General features: G+C 50.1%; 1 protein-coding gene across 4 annotated transcripts in view; it reads right to left on the bottom strand.

The window, feature by feature from the left end:
- Positions 1 to 7,329: 7,329 nt before the first annotated feature.
- Positions 7,330 to 14,687, bottom strand: part of LPXN (leupaxin) — a 37,760-nt gene continuing 30,402 nt past the window's right edge. For all 4 annotated transcript variants that reach the window (XM_090032088.1, XM_090032087.1, XM_090032089.1 and 1 more), the window contains 4 exons: positions 13,685 to 13,858; positions 13,218 to 13,299; positions 10,985 to 11,133; positions 7,330 to 8,115 (listed from right to left, as the gene is read on the bottom strand). In XM_090032088.1, coding sequence (XP_089888214.1) covers positions 7,849 to 8,115; positions 10,985 to 11,133; positions 13,218 to 13,299; positions 13,685 to 13,858 — 672 coding nt within the window. In that variant the 3' untranslated portion in view covers positions 7,330 to 7,848. The remainder of the gene's footprint in view (positions 8,116 to 10,984; positions 11,134 to 13,217; positions 13,300 to 13,684; positions 13,859 to 14,687) is intronic.

Raw genomic sequence — 14,687 nt, 5'->3', positions numbered from 1 at the left:
AGGTGATAGATTAGAGATAACAGATAGAAAGTAGCTAGTAGAGAGTTGTAGAGAGCTTGTAGAGATAATAAAGTAGATAGTAGATAGGCGGGCAGCTAGGAATAGATACACAGTAGGTAGGTAGGGAGAGTAGAGTTGAGTAGATAGAACAGGTAATAGATTATAGGAGATGATACATAAGGAAGATGGAGGGCAGTGGCCCCAGTGAAGCAGCAAGGTGAGTGTTTGGAGGGATGAGTCCCAGCTCCAGCCCCAAAGGGAAGCGTCAACCTGGTGCCAGAGCTGGCACCTGCTGCTGCCTAGACTGGAGCTTGCACCCTTGGAGCCTCGCAGTCCAGCACCTGGCTGCTCACTGCCATCTTTCACTCTCCATTTTAGACCAGCTGCTCCAGTCTACATGGCAGGGAGGGACTGCCAAGAGACTGCCCTGTGTGGGTAAGGGCCCAGCAACACATTGGGGTTTTGCAGTGAGGTGTGAGGACAGCATAGGAGTAACAAACAGTACTCTGGTCTCCTGCTGGCACGAGAGGAATATATGCCAGCACTGCAGTTTGGGGATGATCTTTCCCCACTCCCTGCACTCTCAGCTGTGCTGTCTGGGGGAACACTCAGAGCAACCGGCCCTTTCCCCAAGCGCCTACCTCTGGGGAGGGGCTGAGAGCTCCAAGATTTGGGCACGGAGTCAGCGCAGGGTTAGAAGGGCCCCACAGCAGGGAGCAGCTTGCAGGCTGCTGGGAATCCTAGGAGTGCTTCTGATTATGTCTTCTTCTTCTCCAGCTCCCCCAGCTGCAGACACAAAGAGGACCTCAGGTGCTACTGGTTCTGCAGCCTCCTCATGGTAGCTCTGGGCCAACCCAGAGAACTGTCTGGGTGCAGGCCTCCCTCCAACTGCACCCACCATGACACCAGGAAGAAGGTTAAGGTGTGGGGTGATATGCCCCAGGACAATGCTAAGGGTGTCCAGGGGCTCCTGGAGCCTTCCCTGTCCTTGCTTGCTCCCTAATCCAGCAGGACCCCACCAGCCACAGCTTCAGCCTGCAGCCAAGTGACTGTCCCCTCTTTTTTCATCCCAGGGTCTCAGTGGAAACCCCCAAAGCAAGGGCCAGGCTGAGGGGAAAGAGACCTGCAAGCCAGGGAGACCCAGCACCCTGCCCACACCAGCGTGGCGTGGGAAGACCAAAGAACTGGCCATGCTCTGGCCTGCAGCCCCTTGTACTCCCTTGCTGCCTCAACCCCTGACATCCTTCTGGTGGGCTGTGTGCCTACCTGCTGGGTCAGCGCATGTGCCATACCTATAAGTGTGGTGGACAGCAGTGTGTGTACATGCGTACCTGCTTGTGAGCCTGTGCTGGTGGCTTTCATTGGTGTGCATGGGTGTGGGGCTGTCTCCAGGGGTCGCTTGCTGCCCTTCATGATTACCCCACTTTCCTTCCCTCCCACACAGATCCATCATGGGGCTCAGATCCTTGGTGCCCAGGGGAGGGCACTGCTGGTGCACTGACTCTTCCCTCTCCTTCCATCCTAGGGCCTCACCAGAAGCCCCCAGAGCAGGCATGAGGCTAAAAGAAAGGGACCAGTGGGCGAGAGAAACCCAGGACCCTGCCCATGCCAGCGAGGCCTAAGAAGACCAAAGAATTGGCCTGCAGCCCCTTGCACCCAATCCTGCCCCAGCCCATGACATCCTTTTGGTGGCCTCTGTGCGTATGTATGTGTGGGCAACAACAGTACATGTACATGCATACATGTGCCTGTGAGCCCATACTGGTGACTGCCATGTGTGTGCATGCACATGGGGCAGTGTCAGCTGTTTTAACTTCCCTGTCCTTGCTCCCAACAGGGTCTCGTCCCCAAGAGGCCAGGCCCAAGAGTGACCCCAAATATGTCTGTCTGGGGGAAGGTAGGTCCCCCAGCCAGCCATGCCCCTGGGCTGTCATGGGCCGTGTCCAGGGGCTGAGAGGGCCAGGTGGGGCCCGGTGGGGCTCCCCAGGTGGTGCCCTTTGGGGGCTCAAGGGCCCAAAAGGCTCAGACCCTCTGTGCTCAGGGGAGGCCACTACTGTCACAGGGACTGTTTCCTCTCATCTGGTTCATCCTAGAGCTTGTCATGGAAGGACCAGGGAAGTGACCTGGCTGGGTGGTGGCACTATGAAGTTCTCGCTGGGCTCTCTGCTCCCTGGCCTTGGGCACTCCCACTACCACTGTTGCACAAAGGCGGTTCGTTTCTCTGGAGGCCACCAAAATCACAGACACACACTCATTAGATGGCACAAAAGGTGTATTTGCAAATAGGGTCAGAGCAGAGTCAAGAACTCAGATTACTCCGAACCAATAAAGGAATTTTGCAGGGAATATTTATCTTCTCCCTCCTGGGCACGTGTGCAGAAACAGGAACTCTTACAGCTCACTTCCGTTTCATACAAGCATACATGTGGTTACATCACTACATATATCGCATGTATAGTATAATTAACTACTTAATTATGCAGGGCAGAGAGGTAAATATGCATCAGCTAATTAAGCATGCTCAGAGACTACTATAGGTCACCAAGAGTTCAAACCCCCCCCTTTCAAGGACACAGTCAGTTGAATTCCAGCTTCTGTAATCTGTATGAGAAAGGCTAGGGAGAAGCTGGGGGAGAGTCTGCAATTTAGCATAAGAACGGCTGTGGCAAGGCTGGGAAAGAAAAAAGTCCTTGGCAGTGTTTCTTTCTTATCAGGTGCAAGATGCAAGCTGTGCATTTCTAACAATATTCCATTTCTAATACCACCAAGCAGGAGACATGGGAAGGAACAGTCACAAGTTCAGCTCCAAGTGATTCATGGTGATCTTTGGCATGTTTTTTACCATAATTTGTGGAGATGTACAAAAATATTCCTCAACAGAAGTTTGGTCCCAGTTTCCCTCCCCCTGATGAGAAAGCAGATTCCAATATGCAAAAATAGAGCCTTCCAGAATAAGGAGCTGTAGTTTGGCAGTGTCTTTGGGACAAGACACTTAGTGAAGTGTATCTGGAGTGTGTGAGGAGATGGCAGCCTAAAGGACAGAAAAAGAAAGCCAGCAGTTGGTTTGTCATGAGGTGGAGGAATTTTGAAGTGGGTTGAATATTATAAAAAAGAAGGAACTAAAGAGCAGGGGCCTTGGGAACTGTATTCTGCATTTTGTGTCCTGAGAAAGAATGCCTTGCATTTGAAAGCTTGTCTAACATTACCCCAACTGTGCAGTTGTTCCAGTAAAACTGAGGTGGACAAAATATGACCTATGTGCTGGATCCAGCCCACCAGGCCATTCTGTCTGGCCCATGGGGCCCCTAAACATTTTGAAAATTAATTTTTATCTGCCCCCGGCTTCCTGTGAAAGATGACGGGAGACAGTGGGAGCAGGATCCAGGGGGAGCTGGCAGCAGGACCCAGCAGCTGCAGCAGCAAGACCCATCCAGCCCCAATCCAGCCTCAGCCCCCCACTGCCCCCTTAGCTGGAAGCCTCTGCCTAGCAGAGCTTCTGGCCTGAAACTGGGTCTTTTCCCACCTCCCTCCACAGAGACGGAAAATTAGATAAGAAGGTGTGGGGCGGGCGGAAAGGGACAGGGGAGGACTGTAGGTGATTGCCCCAATCCTCAGGGCCAGACCGAGCCAGCTCCTGTGGTCCCGGTGCTTTAGCTGGGAACCGCATGGTGCCAGGGTGGAGGGGTAGAGGGGAGCAGCAGCAGCGGCAGACAGGAAAGCAGGAAAATGGCTGCGGCAGGCTGAGGTGGTGGGGGAGTGTCAGGGAGCAGGTGTTTGGAGTGCAGCAACAGCTGGGCAAGAGCATGGGGCTGCCAATGCACTGGGACCAGCATCAGCAGGGACCCAGAGCGGGGCAGCAGGAGTGCGGGGCCTGGGCCAGCTCCCCCACATCCATATGAATGGTAAGCTCTTTTTTGGCACTGGCAAAAAAACTGGAGACAGAATACACTGGATACAGTTTTGCCTGGACTCAGTGTGAACTGCCATGTGGTGCACTAGTCTGCCAGCTTTGTCACATTTTCGTTCAGGGTCTGGTCCAGAGTGAGAAAAGATGGAGCTCGAGTGGCACAGCAAATGTCATCAGCATAGATCAACTTGCAGGATGTGGTTGTTGGTAGATTTATGTATAAGTTGAACAGGGTTTGTGCCAGCACTGAGCTCTGTGGAAGTCCATTGGCCTGTCTCCTCCATGCACTTATCCCCTGCCCAAGGTGGACTCTGAATCATCTGTTAGGGAGGAGTGTTTCAATGATTATAACGACTCAACTTGGAAGTACTCTTGACAGCTTTAGAAGCAGGCCAGTGTGCCATACTGTATTGTAGGCAGCTGCAAGGTCCAGTAGCACAATGCCTGTCTTTAGGTTCTTCTGAAAACCATTTTTGACATAGGTGGTAAGTGCCAGTACTTGATCATATGCCCTGCAGCCCTTGCGGAACCTGGCTTGATTGACACTAAGAATGGCCTCTACTTCCTGGGATATCCATTGTCTTTGTCAGGCTTTGGACTGGCAATATGTTTTGCCATACACCATTTCCTTGGGAGTGACATTGAGCTGATAATTCTTTTGTAGAACTGGGTCAGCCATGCACTAGCACAAGGCCCAAGTTGTTTCAGAAATTTTGGTGAGAAGTGGTCGTAGCCAGCAAACTTGCCATATTTCAGGCTACTTAAGACTTTTTCTAGTTGGGTGACCTCAAAGGGGTCCGGGCTTTTATATTCTGTGTCTTGCTTCTGACATTGCTTCAGTTCACGGTGTGTGTCTTTTTCCAGTGGTGCCTTGGCTACATGATGGTGACTGGCAACTTGGTTTGTGGTGACTAATGGACAGTTTGGTGCAGGTGGGGGGGGCTTTGGGGTGATCTAAGGTGGCAGATTAGGCTCCAGCACTTCCAACTAGGATGAGTGAAGTTTAGCTCTGCTGTGGTTTCTTCCCATTTAGCACAACATGCAGCATTGAGATACTCAAGTTGGTCTGCTACATCGAGATCACCAGATGATTCGTACTCTTTTAGGAGTGCTGCACTCTCCATGTCAAAGCATGGGATGTATATGGGCCGATAGCCCAATAGCCATGAGGGATTGCCATTCAAGTGGCTTTATAAATAGCACTACAAAAACAGCCGTCAGTGATGGGACAGATAACAAACAAAAAGACTGGAAGAAAAGAGAAGAAGAGAGATCATATAGGTCCTTGACAGTGCTGGGGTCTGAAACTTCCTGCTTCTCAGGGAAAGGCTTAAGCACAAGAAGGTTAGATGAAGATTAAGTAAAAGACTGCTTACTTGGTTAACTCTAGGTGCTGATCCCAGGATTTTCTGTTAAATCCATGAAAGGTTCAGACAGTTTCACCATGGAGACAATTTCACAGGGCTATCTCCTGATATTATTTTGGAAGTGGCTACTTTGATTTAATCTTAGACCAAATATCACTTGCAAAATATTTATAGCAAAATCACTGCTTTCCCATGTGTGGAGAAAATAATGTCATTCTCTAAAAGCACTGGTACAACATCCCCAGGACACTTTTTGTTTGGTATTTGTTCCTGCCTCTGATTAGTCAATAGTAGCAGCCTCCATTTCCCACTTAATAAATGTTCAAACAAAACATTTTGTTTATTCCCATGCATTGTGCTAATACAATATAGGCTTACTGCACAATAAAATACTGCACTGTAAGCCTTCCTCAGGAACGCATCTACACATTCACCCTGCTGGGAGCAAATCTGCTCCCATTTGGAACAGCCAGGTACAGGTGCAGCCCCTGCCCTGCTCTACTCACCTGCAGCAGCCAGGGAATGGTCCAGGCTCCCCTGGGGTGCTAGCCTGGGGACTGGCAGGGGACATGGGGGGAGTGGTCCCAATGCACACGGGGCCAAGAGAGCTCTAGTGGCTGCAGCAGCAGCTGTCTCCTGGTCTGGTGCACATTGGAAGGGGTCCTGATGTGCAAAGGGCCAGGAGACAGCTACCACTGCAGCTGGCAGAGTTCTCCTGGTCCTGTGCACATCGGGACACACAATTCCAAGTGAGCTCTGTGCCCAGCAGAGCTTCCTAACCCAGCAGGGGACTTGCCGGCAGCTGCCCCACAAGTGGGACAGCTTCCAGTGAGTCCCCTGCTGGGAGCCATGCCGTGCCAGGAAGGTGGGGGGGGGCGGGGGCAGAGAGCAACTTTGTCCCAGTGCTGATCGGCTCCCAGCTCCTGTGGGGAGCCAGGAACTGAGCAATGCCAGGACCAGGGACAAAGAACTGCCCCATTCCCTGTGGCCCCTACTGGTATGGCCGACCTGGGAGATCCTATCTAATTCCCTGGCATTACTGTAGTTGTTCTTTATTCCATATAGTTTTCCTGCAAATAATTCCAGAGCTACCACTTTACAGATCCTGATGGCTTAAGAATGATATGTAAAGGTTTGCTCTTTGGAAATTGGCTTATAGGTGTATATATATGCATTAGAATGGTTCGGGATGGGCAGCAGGGGTTAACTGATTTCTCAGAGTCTGGGGCTCATGTACAGTTTCTCAGCCTTCAGAAGCAGATAAACTGTCTAACAAACAAGGACACAGTCTGAGAAACTGGGGGCATGCACCACACTGTTTCATAAGATGGAACAAGGTGGCACCAGCTTGCAAGGCCAAAGAGGGGGGCCTGAAATTCCTGTTTTGGGAAGGGTGTGCATGTGATGAGCTTGGAATATGCTGACAAAACATAATGTAGATGGTGTGACAAACACAGAGAGACTAATCAGCAATAGCCACGGATCAAGAGTCATCAGGAGTCATCAGGAGGGAAGGAGAATACAAAAGCAGAGACTTGAGAGTAACAAAGGGTCCCTCCCCATCCTCACCATCCTCTGCCTGGGTCCTCCTCCTCCCCGAGAGAGTCCCTGTCCCCTAGGAGGGGTCCCCAAGGCCACCATGGACAGAGGGCACACCACCAGCCTGTCTCATCCACCCCAATGGAGGTGGCATGTGGAACTCAGCATCCCACCTCCAGGCTGCTAACATGTTGACATCTGACACCTAAGAGAGAGCCTTAGAGTGAAGCCTGCATCCTGGTCAGATGTTCCTTGACTCTGATGAGAGCCCTAGAATTGGTAGCTATAGAATTGCTTGATTGTTTGTATTGTTTCTTTTCTGTTACCACTGGGTGTCAATAAATTTGCCTATTATCAAATGGAAAGGTCATGGTTGGTCTGAGGGAGGTCCCTTCCCGCCCCCTTCCTGGACAAGGCATCTAGGTCCTAACCACCAGATCCCACTCCATGTGCCTGCATGTGTCTCCAGAACCATTTCCAACTTATCCCTTTGAAAAGAGAGGCAAGTCAAAGACAGACAATTCTAGGAAGTTTATTTCAGTACAATATACTCATCCAGTTCAGTATACTTATCCTATAGACTCATCCAAATTATGTTTGTATGTGCCTGACAACAGGAAGGCCAGACAAACATGGGGAAAATGCAGCAGATGAAGTCAAGGAGTGGAGATAAAAGCAGCAGAGCAGAGAGTGAAGAGGTGGCAAGCAAGCAGGCAAGGGGGTAGGAAGGAAAGAGATTGCAGTGAACTATGGAAGTTCCCTGGGAGGGGAATAAAGGGACCACTTCAACAGTACAGAGCCAGGTCTTCAGCTGGTGTAAACTGGCAAGGAATTCAATGGATCTCTGCTGATTAAACAACTTGAGGATTGAGCCCATTAGAGAAGGTTTCTCAGTTTTGATTCTGGTCTCCAGACTGATGTTCTTACAGTAGTCCTGCTCCCTGTCTTCCAGCTCCTGTCTGAGGTTGCTAGAGAGGAGTGGGAAAGCATTTCATGCATGTGAGCCCTCTAGTCTTCAAGGTGCCTGTGCTGGAGTCACAAGAAGAGCTTGCTGTAGCAGGCTTGACAGTAGGTTTTCTCTCCGTGCTCCCGGAAGGTGCCCTTCTTCAGCTGCATCAGGCAGTAGGCACAGATGAAGTGCTCAGGGTGGAACTTGTGCCCCATGGCACTGATGCAACGCCCAGTAATAGGCTGTCCACAGCCATGGCACACTGTCCCTCGCCGCTGGTGGAAGTGAAGCTCACAGTATGGGCGGCCATCTAACTCAAAGAAGGAGCCCGAGGTAAAATTACTCAAACAATCCTGGGAGAGGGGAAAGAGAATAAGAGGCTAAGGATACTGAAGGCTTGTCTATGCTTCTTTGCTCAGAGGCAAGTTGGAGGCTCACTTTCAACTGCCCTGAACAATGACAGCCACCCTCACCCATACACATCCTTGCTGCTTTTCACACAAGGCCTAAAGAAGTGGGTAGACCAGAGGCAGACTAAATATGGCCTGCAGGCCAGATACAGCACACCAAGCTATTCTCTCTGGTCCACGGGGTGCCTAAAAAATTTAGAAAATTAATATTTATCTGTCCCTGGCTGTCTGTCAAAGATGACAGAACCCAGGGGCAGTAGGACCCAGAGGGAGCCAGCAATAGGACCAAGCAACTGCAGCAGCAAGGCCTGCCAGGCCACACCCCTGCAGTCCCCAACCAGAAGCCTCTGCCAATCAGAGACTTCTGGCCTGGGCCCATGGGGCTGCTCCCTCCTCCCTCTGCCAGAGAAGGAAATTCAGAGGATGTGGGGGGAGGAGGGAGGCAGGGGAGGGCCATGGGCAATCACCCCAGTCTTCAGGGCTGGGCCAGACCAGCTCCAGCTGACTCCCACGGTCACAGCCATGCAGCTGGGAATCACATGGTGCTGGAGCACCACCACTGTGGCAGGCAGGAAAGCAATGATATGGCAGCAGGTGGGGGACAAGTAAGAACGAGCAGGTGCACAGGAAGGCAGTGCATAGGGATGTGCAAAGCAGGCCCTATTTGATTCAGATTCAGCCTGAATCAGGAACAGTGATTCAATTCATTGATTCGGATCACTGTCCCTGATTCGATTTGGCAGAATCTGAAGATTCGATGCTGATTTGAAGAATCAGCAATTCAGGCATAGACACAGCTTTCAAAGTTTTTTCAACATACCTTGAAGTACCAGCATGACTTGTGAATGCTGTAATGCTGGGGCAGATGGAGCATCCCACAGGAGTGCCTGGGGGGCCCTCCACATGCTCGGCAGCAAACCCGGAAGTGGATGATCGGCCGCAGGGGGACCCCAGGTGCTCCCCCCCAGATCCAGGAGGCACCAGTCGTTGAGCCAGGAGGAAGGGGCGGGGGGGCACGCACTCCCCAGTGGACCTGGAAGTGCTTCTGGCCCACTTCTGGGTCTGTTGCTGAGTGCACTGGAGAGCCCCCTGCACTTCTGTGGGACACTCCATGAGCCCCAGCAATGCAGTATGTAGAAAAAACATTTAAAGCTGTGTCTATGTCCAAATCGCCAAATCTTTCCAAGTCTCTCCAAATCGATTCAGAGGGTTCCAGTTCAATTCAGAGAGATTAAAGGGTCCTCTGATTCAATTTGGATTTGAAGATTCAGCCACTGAATCTGGCCAGATCGCCGCCAAATCGAATCAGGAACTGAAGCTTCACACAGCCCTAGCAGTGACAGCTGGGTGGGAGCATGGGGCCGATGACAGTGTCCCAAGATCAGGACCAGTGGGGCCCAGGGTTGGCATGCAGAAGCACAGTGACAGCTGGGTGGGAGCACAAGGCCTGGACCCAGGGCCAGCAGGGCCCAGGGTGGGTACACAGGAGCGCAGTGACAGCTGGCCCCAGGACACCAGCATAGGCCCTGCACTCCCTACCATGCACAGGCACCCACACCTCCCCTAGAATTGCCATACATACAGACCCCCACACCCCTTCACACACTACAGCCACCCTCCTCCACACACACACTCACAAACCCCATATCCACCCCACAAATCCACACACACATCCACATGCTCCCTCACCCCACACCCACCCCCCCCACATCTATCCACCCTCCCACAAAACCCCCCCACACACATCTCCTCCTCCACAGCCCACATATACCCACAGCCCCCCACAAACCTATACCTACTCCCTCCATGCCCCCCACCTCCCAAAAACATACAAGAGTAAGACTTCATTTTAAGCTATTTTGCAATCACCTCTATGTACACTACACAAACATGTGTAAATCAGGACAAAAATATTTTTTGAAATCAAATTAATGAATGTTGTAGATGTTCAATTTTTAGAATATAATTTGGTATTCTTCCGGTTCTGAAATGGCAAAACCCCTTGCTGAAAGGAGTACTTCTGGGGACAAGGAGAGGGACTTCTGGTGGCAAAGGTCAGGGGTTAGGGGGCAGGACTTACAGTCACAAGATGGTGACCAGGGGGCGGGGCACCTGTCAAGAGGCAGGGCTACCCATGTGGCCCTTGACAGTTCGCCAAAACTCAGTAAGTGGCCCTGCAGCCGAAATAACTGCCTACCCTTCGGGTAGACAGATTCATAGAAAGGCTCCACTGGAGAGACATAAGCAACACAAATGGAATCTTTCTAGGAATCATACCCACTACTCTCTCCTATTCTTTACTATCATTATGAGCATTAATGGTAGAAAGTGCAATGCAGAGGGATTTTTGATGGACCTCCTATGCTTCTATCTTGCTCAGTTCTAGTGAGTACCAAACCCACTGCAGGAGGAATGGGATAGGTGGGAAGCTCATCAATGAAATTTGCAGCTCAGGGGTGCCTCTAGGTGTGGGTTGGACAACTGCCCTAAGGGCACGCTAGGGGTGTTTTAATGGAGAAAGTTTAGGGTAGACAAGTGGCCTAGGGATGCACTTTAGTGGCAGGCTAGCCATACCTGAGAGGTCTTATCCCTAACCAAGCCATTTAATTCATTGGGAACCACAGAAGGCCTGTTGTTTTACCAGGTGTCATACAAAGTTTACTCCTTCTGTCCTGGTGTTTTATCGAACGAGCTTCCACATGGGAGCTAAAATCACAGCTATTAGATAACCCCAGGCATAAGAAGTCTGCATCCCTTTTTTGCAGTGGAGGAAGCAGATGTCCATCCCTGACACAACTAGCTGTACACTCACCCCACACACAAAGCACTCAGGGTGCCAGACACCATGGAGGGCTGATAGGTAGTTATCCATCACAGGTCGGTCACAGCCTTTGCACTTAGGGGAGAACATGGCCAGAAAATCCTTCCGGCAATATGGCTTCCCATTCTTCTCATGGAAACCTGCAGAAAATGGTAGGGCAAAGAATCTTGACCAAGGTCATGAATCATCATGAACTGTTTGCACTAGGATACTTTCCTTTAAGATGTGAATTTCTCTTGGTCACACTCCTGCTTTCCTTTTCCATCAGTCTTGTTTCCTCTGTGCAAATATACAGGAATCTCTAGTCCAGAGGGATTTTATTTTATGGCAAAGTAGCATTATGAATTTTTCTATTATTAATTTTTTGTCTCAGAGATGTTGTGGTTAAGTGATTGGCCTGGGACTTAAGTGATCTAGTCACAGCTCTGCCAGACTCCTCCTGTGATCTGAGGCATGTTCCTTCACACCAGGGGCTTCATATTTTTCAGTTCTCCCACCCTCATTCTTGTCTACTTGCCAACTGTTTGGACGCAGGAAAATCTTGCATTGTGTTTGTGCAATGCCCAGTACAGTAGGGTTCTGATCTCAACTGGTGTCTCTAACAATAAAGGCAGGAGGTAGATGCCCAAAACAAGTCAGACAGAAAAGCAGGAGCTCATATTTCAGCTACTGGCCAAAGAATAGAGTTAGACAGACTTGTGATAACAGGGGACATCCTACAGGAGATATTTGCAGGTAGAGCTTTTTGCTCTGTTGTCACATCTATAGGCAGAGCTAGGATGGTACAAAGCTGAACACACCTTCCAAACTATTTGCTTCAAGGCATGTTAGGTTGGAGACTAAACTGTACAGAGACTTTTCATTGACCAAACCACTTCTTGTGTCCCGCCTCTTCAACGTTAGCTAGTGCTAAAGAGACGTCTCAAAGATGTAAGTGAGTTGGGAGAATGGGGGAAATGTGTCTCTGGAGAGGTCCCACCTCAGGGCAAAAGGACACCTGGAGGCACTACAAAATGACAAAGAAAAATCAACCCCATCCTAACATGAGTTGGGACCTTATTTTGTTGTACAGCTGTAATTAGCAGCATGGGAACGTGAGCAAGTCCCTCAGCAATGACTCTTGCAGGTACCAATTGCCGGAGTATGGCTAATGATGACATAGACTCTAGGCACCTGCTTAGGAAATGAGTCTCATGGTAGAGATGGGAATGTTTATGCTCTCAGCCCACAGGGGAAATCAATGAGCACTTCTCACAAGCAGCCCAACTCCCAAGCAATTAAAACACACACACATAGAGTTGCTCTCCAGGGATAGGGATGGGGCCTAAAAGCAGAATGAATGGTGAAATGTATGGATGGCAAATTACTGCTTCTGTGGGCGTGTAGTAGCAGTGAACAAGTTATCACTAAGGTGCCTGTGGCATGTGAAAAAAAGTTACATGCTAGAAATAATAGTGTAACCCAGCACTGTATAGCACCGTCTATCCATTACTGTCCTCCTTTACAAGAAATCAGTTTTACTGACACTGTTCATAGATGTGGAAACTGACCCATAGTAGGCAGAGTGACTTGCCCCACAGTCACTCCCCTCATCAAGGGCAAAGCTGGGCATAGAGCTTAGGTCTCCTGTGCTTGAACCACTACCCACAGTTCCTCCAGGCTATGCTGTGATCAGAGCTCCACCCTAATAGTAGCAGTGAGAGCACTAACTAAAAGCCAGTTCAGGTGCAGGGCACCCACAGATAGCAGTGATACCATCAAGTGAAATGGGCTCTTGTTTCCAAAGCTGCCCCCAGTTGGTGCCCCTCCTAAAAATTACAACTCAAGAATGTAACAGAAGGAGGAGGAACTATAGGAAAATTGGCAGAGCTGTGGGAGGAGCCCAGAGTTGGGATGGCAGGAAGCTGTGAGTCACAGGTTAAGTGCATGGCTAAAGCGATAAGAGAGGAGGTGCCAGACTGGAACAGCAACAGGGCCTGCAGATCAGTATCAAGGAGCATCAGTGTTTCATGTTGGGACCCCAGGTCAGAAAGAGCAGCATGCTGTGGGTCAGGATGGAATAGCATCAGAAGATATTTGGTGCCTAGCCTTAAGACTGGAACATCAGCAATGCTGTGGGTCACAACAGAGGCATAGATCTTTGTGGAAATCCCAGTTTTCTTGTGGGCATGTAATGGGGAGCAGTATTTGGCAGGAAAACAAGGGAAGTCTCCCAGGGACACACCGTCTTCACCGAACACTTTCCCACAGTGTGTACAGAAGAAGTGCTCCGGGTGCCAGGTCAGGTCCATGGCTGTCAAGACTTTCTGAAAAGAAAGAGTCAGATGATTGTAGAGAAACTTAAGAGACAATGAACTACCAGGGGAGGGAAAGGAGAGGAAGAAGTAAAGGATGGAGAGAACAGGCAATCTTCCAATTTCTCTTTATCAAAGTAAAAAAATCACAAACTCCAGCTAACTTAGCTACACAGCAAGACCTCCTAGTGTAGGGGCAATTCTGCTGACAGAAGCAGACTGCTGCAGAGTTAGCTAATGTCGTCTGAGGCAGTGATATAACTATGCAGGCATATACTGCACGTCCACTGAAGGGCCCTGGCAGCATCTCTCTCTGCTGGCATAGCTATGACAGCAATAGCTCTGTTAAACAGGTATGCACTCAGACTCAGAGGAGGGAAGGGTCAGATCCACTTACCTCCAGGATGGGGGCTGCACAATAGGCACATCGTGGGGAGAAGAGCTGGTGGTAATCTTTTTCACAGTATGCAAGGCCACCCCGCTCATAGAAGGGTTGAGAGCCAATCTCCTTTTTACAGTGTGTGCAGGTGAAATGCTCAGGATGCCAGGACTTTCCTAAAGCAGTGATTATCTATATGGGGACAAAGACAAGAAAGATTTTGTCAGAGGAATTTCTGCCACTGAGATGCACCTCCATGCCCAGTGTACCTAATAGTCTGGGCATACAAAGTTATGACTGAAACAGGTGATAGATCTCCCCTGAGCTGAGCTGCAGCAACAATTTATAGGAAAAGAATGTGGGGGAGAGCCTGTCCCATAAAGCAGGTGTAATGGGCCTCCTGCCCATTACTGAGAAGGGGGAGCCAATCTAGCCCCTTTGAACAGACTTAATAGTGAAAAGGATTTAAATAAGATAGCTACCCACCACAGGTGTAGGAAGTGATTGCCGGGCCTGGGGCAGAAGTAAATGGCCAGATGACCCAGGGAGAGGCTCAAAAGCCCAGGGCTTAGCCTAATAGAGGCAGTCTGGCTGTAGGTGCTGCTGGAGGCAGAACTCCAAGGGAGAGCCGGTCTGGACTTCCCAGTGGCAAGGACTGCCTGGGCAAAGACTGTGTACCACAGATGGGTGGAAGAGACCCTATATAGCTAGCAACATGAGATAAGTACTTTACACATTTCACATTTGTGTTAACTGGGATGAGAGTTAACCCCAACAGGGGAGCTTGTGCTTGGCAAGCTCAGTGTTTGAAAGAGGACACTCATACTTTATTTACATTTGCACTAGAAAATTGGGTGGCTGTAAGGGGCAGATTGGAGGCCACTGGGGTGTAGCAGAGGTATTCAATTTACAACACTCTGAAGGGACCAGAGCCCTGGGCTGTTGTGTGTGGGCAGCAGCCCAAATAACTTACCATAGGGAGGGTTGTGGCATGTCAGAGGACTGGATATCTGGCCATAAG

Source organism: Crocodylus siamensis, chromosome 2, assembly GCF_052110815.1.
Source record: "Crocodylus siamensis isolate JL-2025a chromosome 2, ASM5211081v1, whole genome shotgun sequence".
Classification (NCBI taxonomy): domain Eukaryota; kingdom Metazoa; phylum Chordata; order Crocodylia; family Crocodylidae; genus Crocodylus; species Crocodylus siamensis.
Note: the sequence above shows the minus strand (reverse complement) of the source record. Positions and strands in the feature narration are given on the sequence as shown.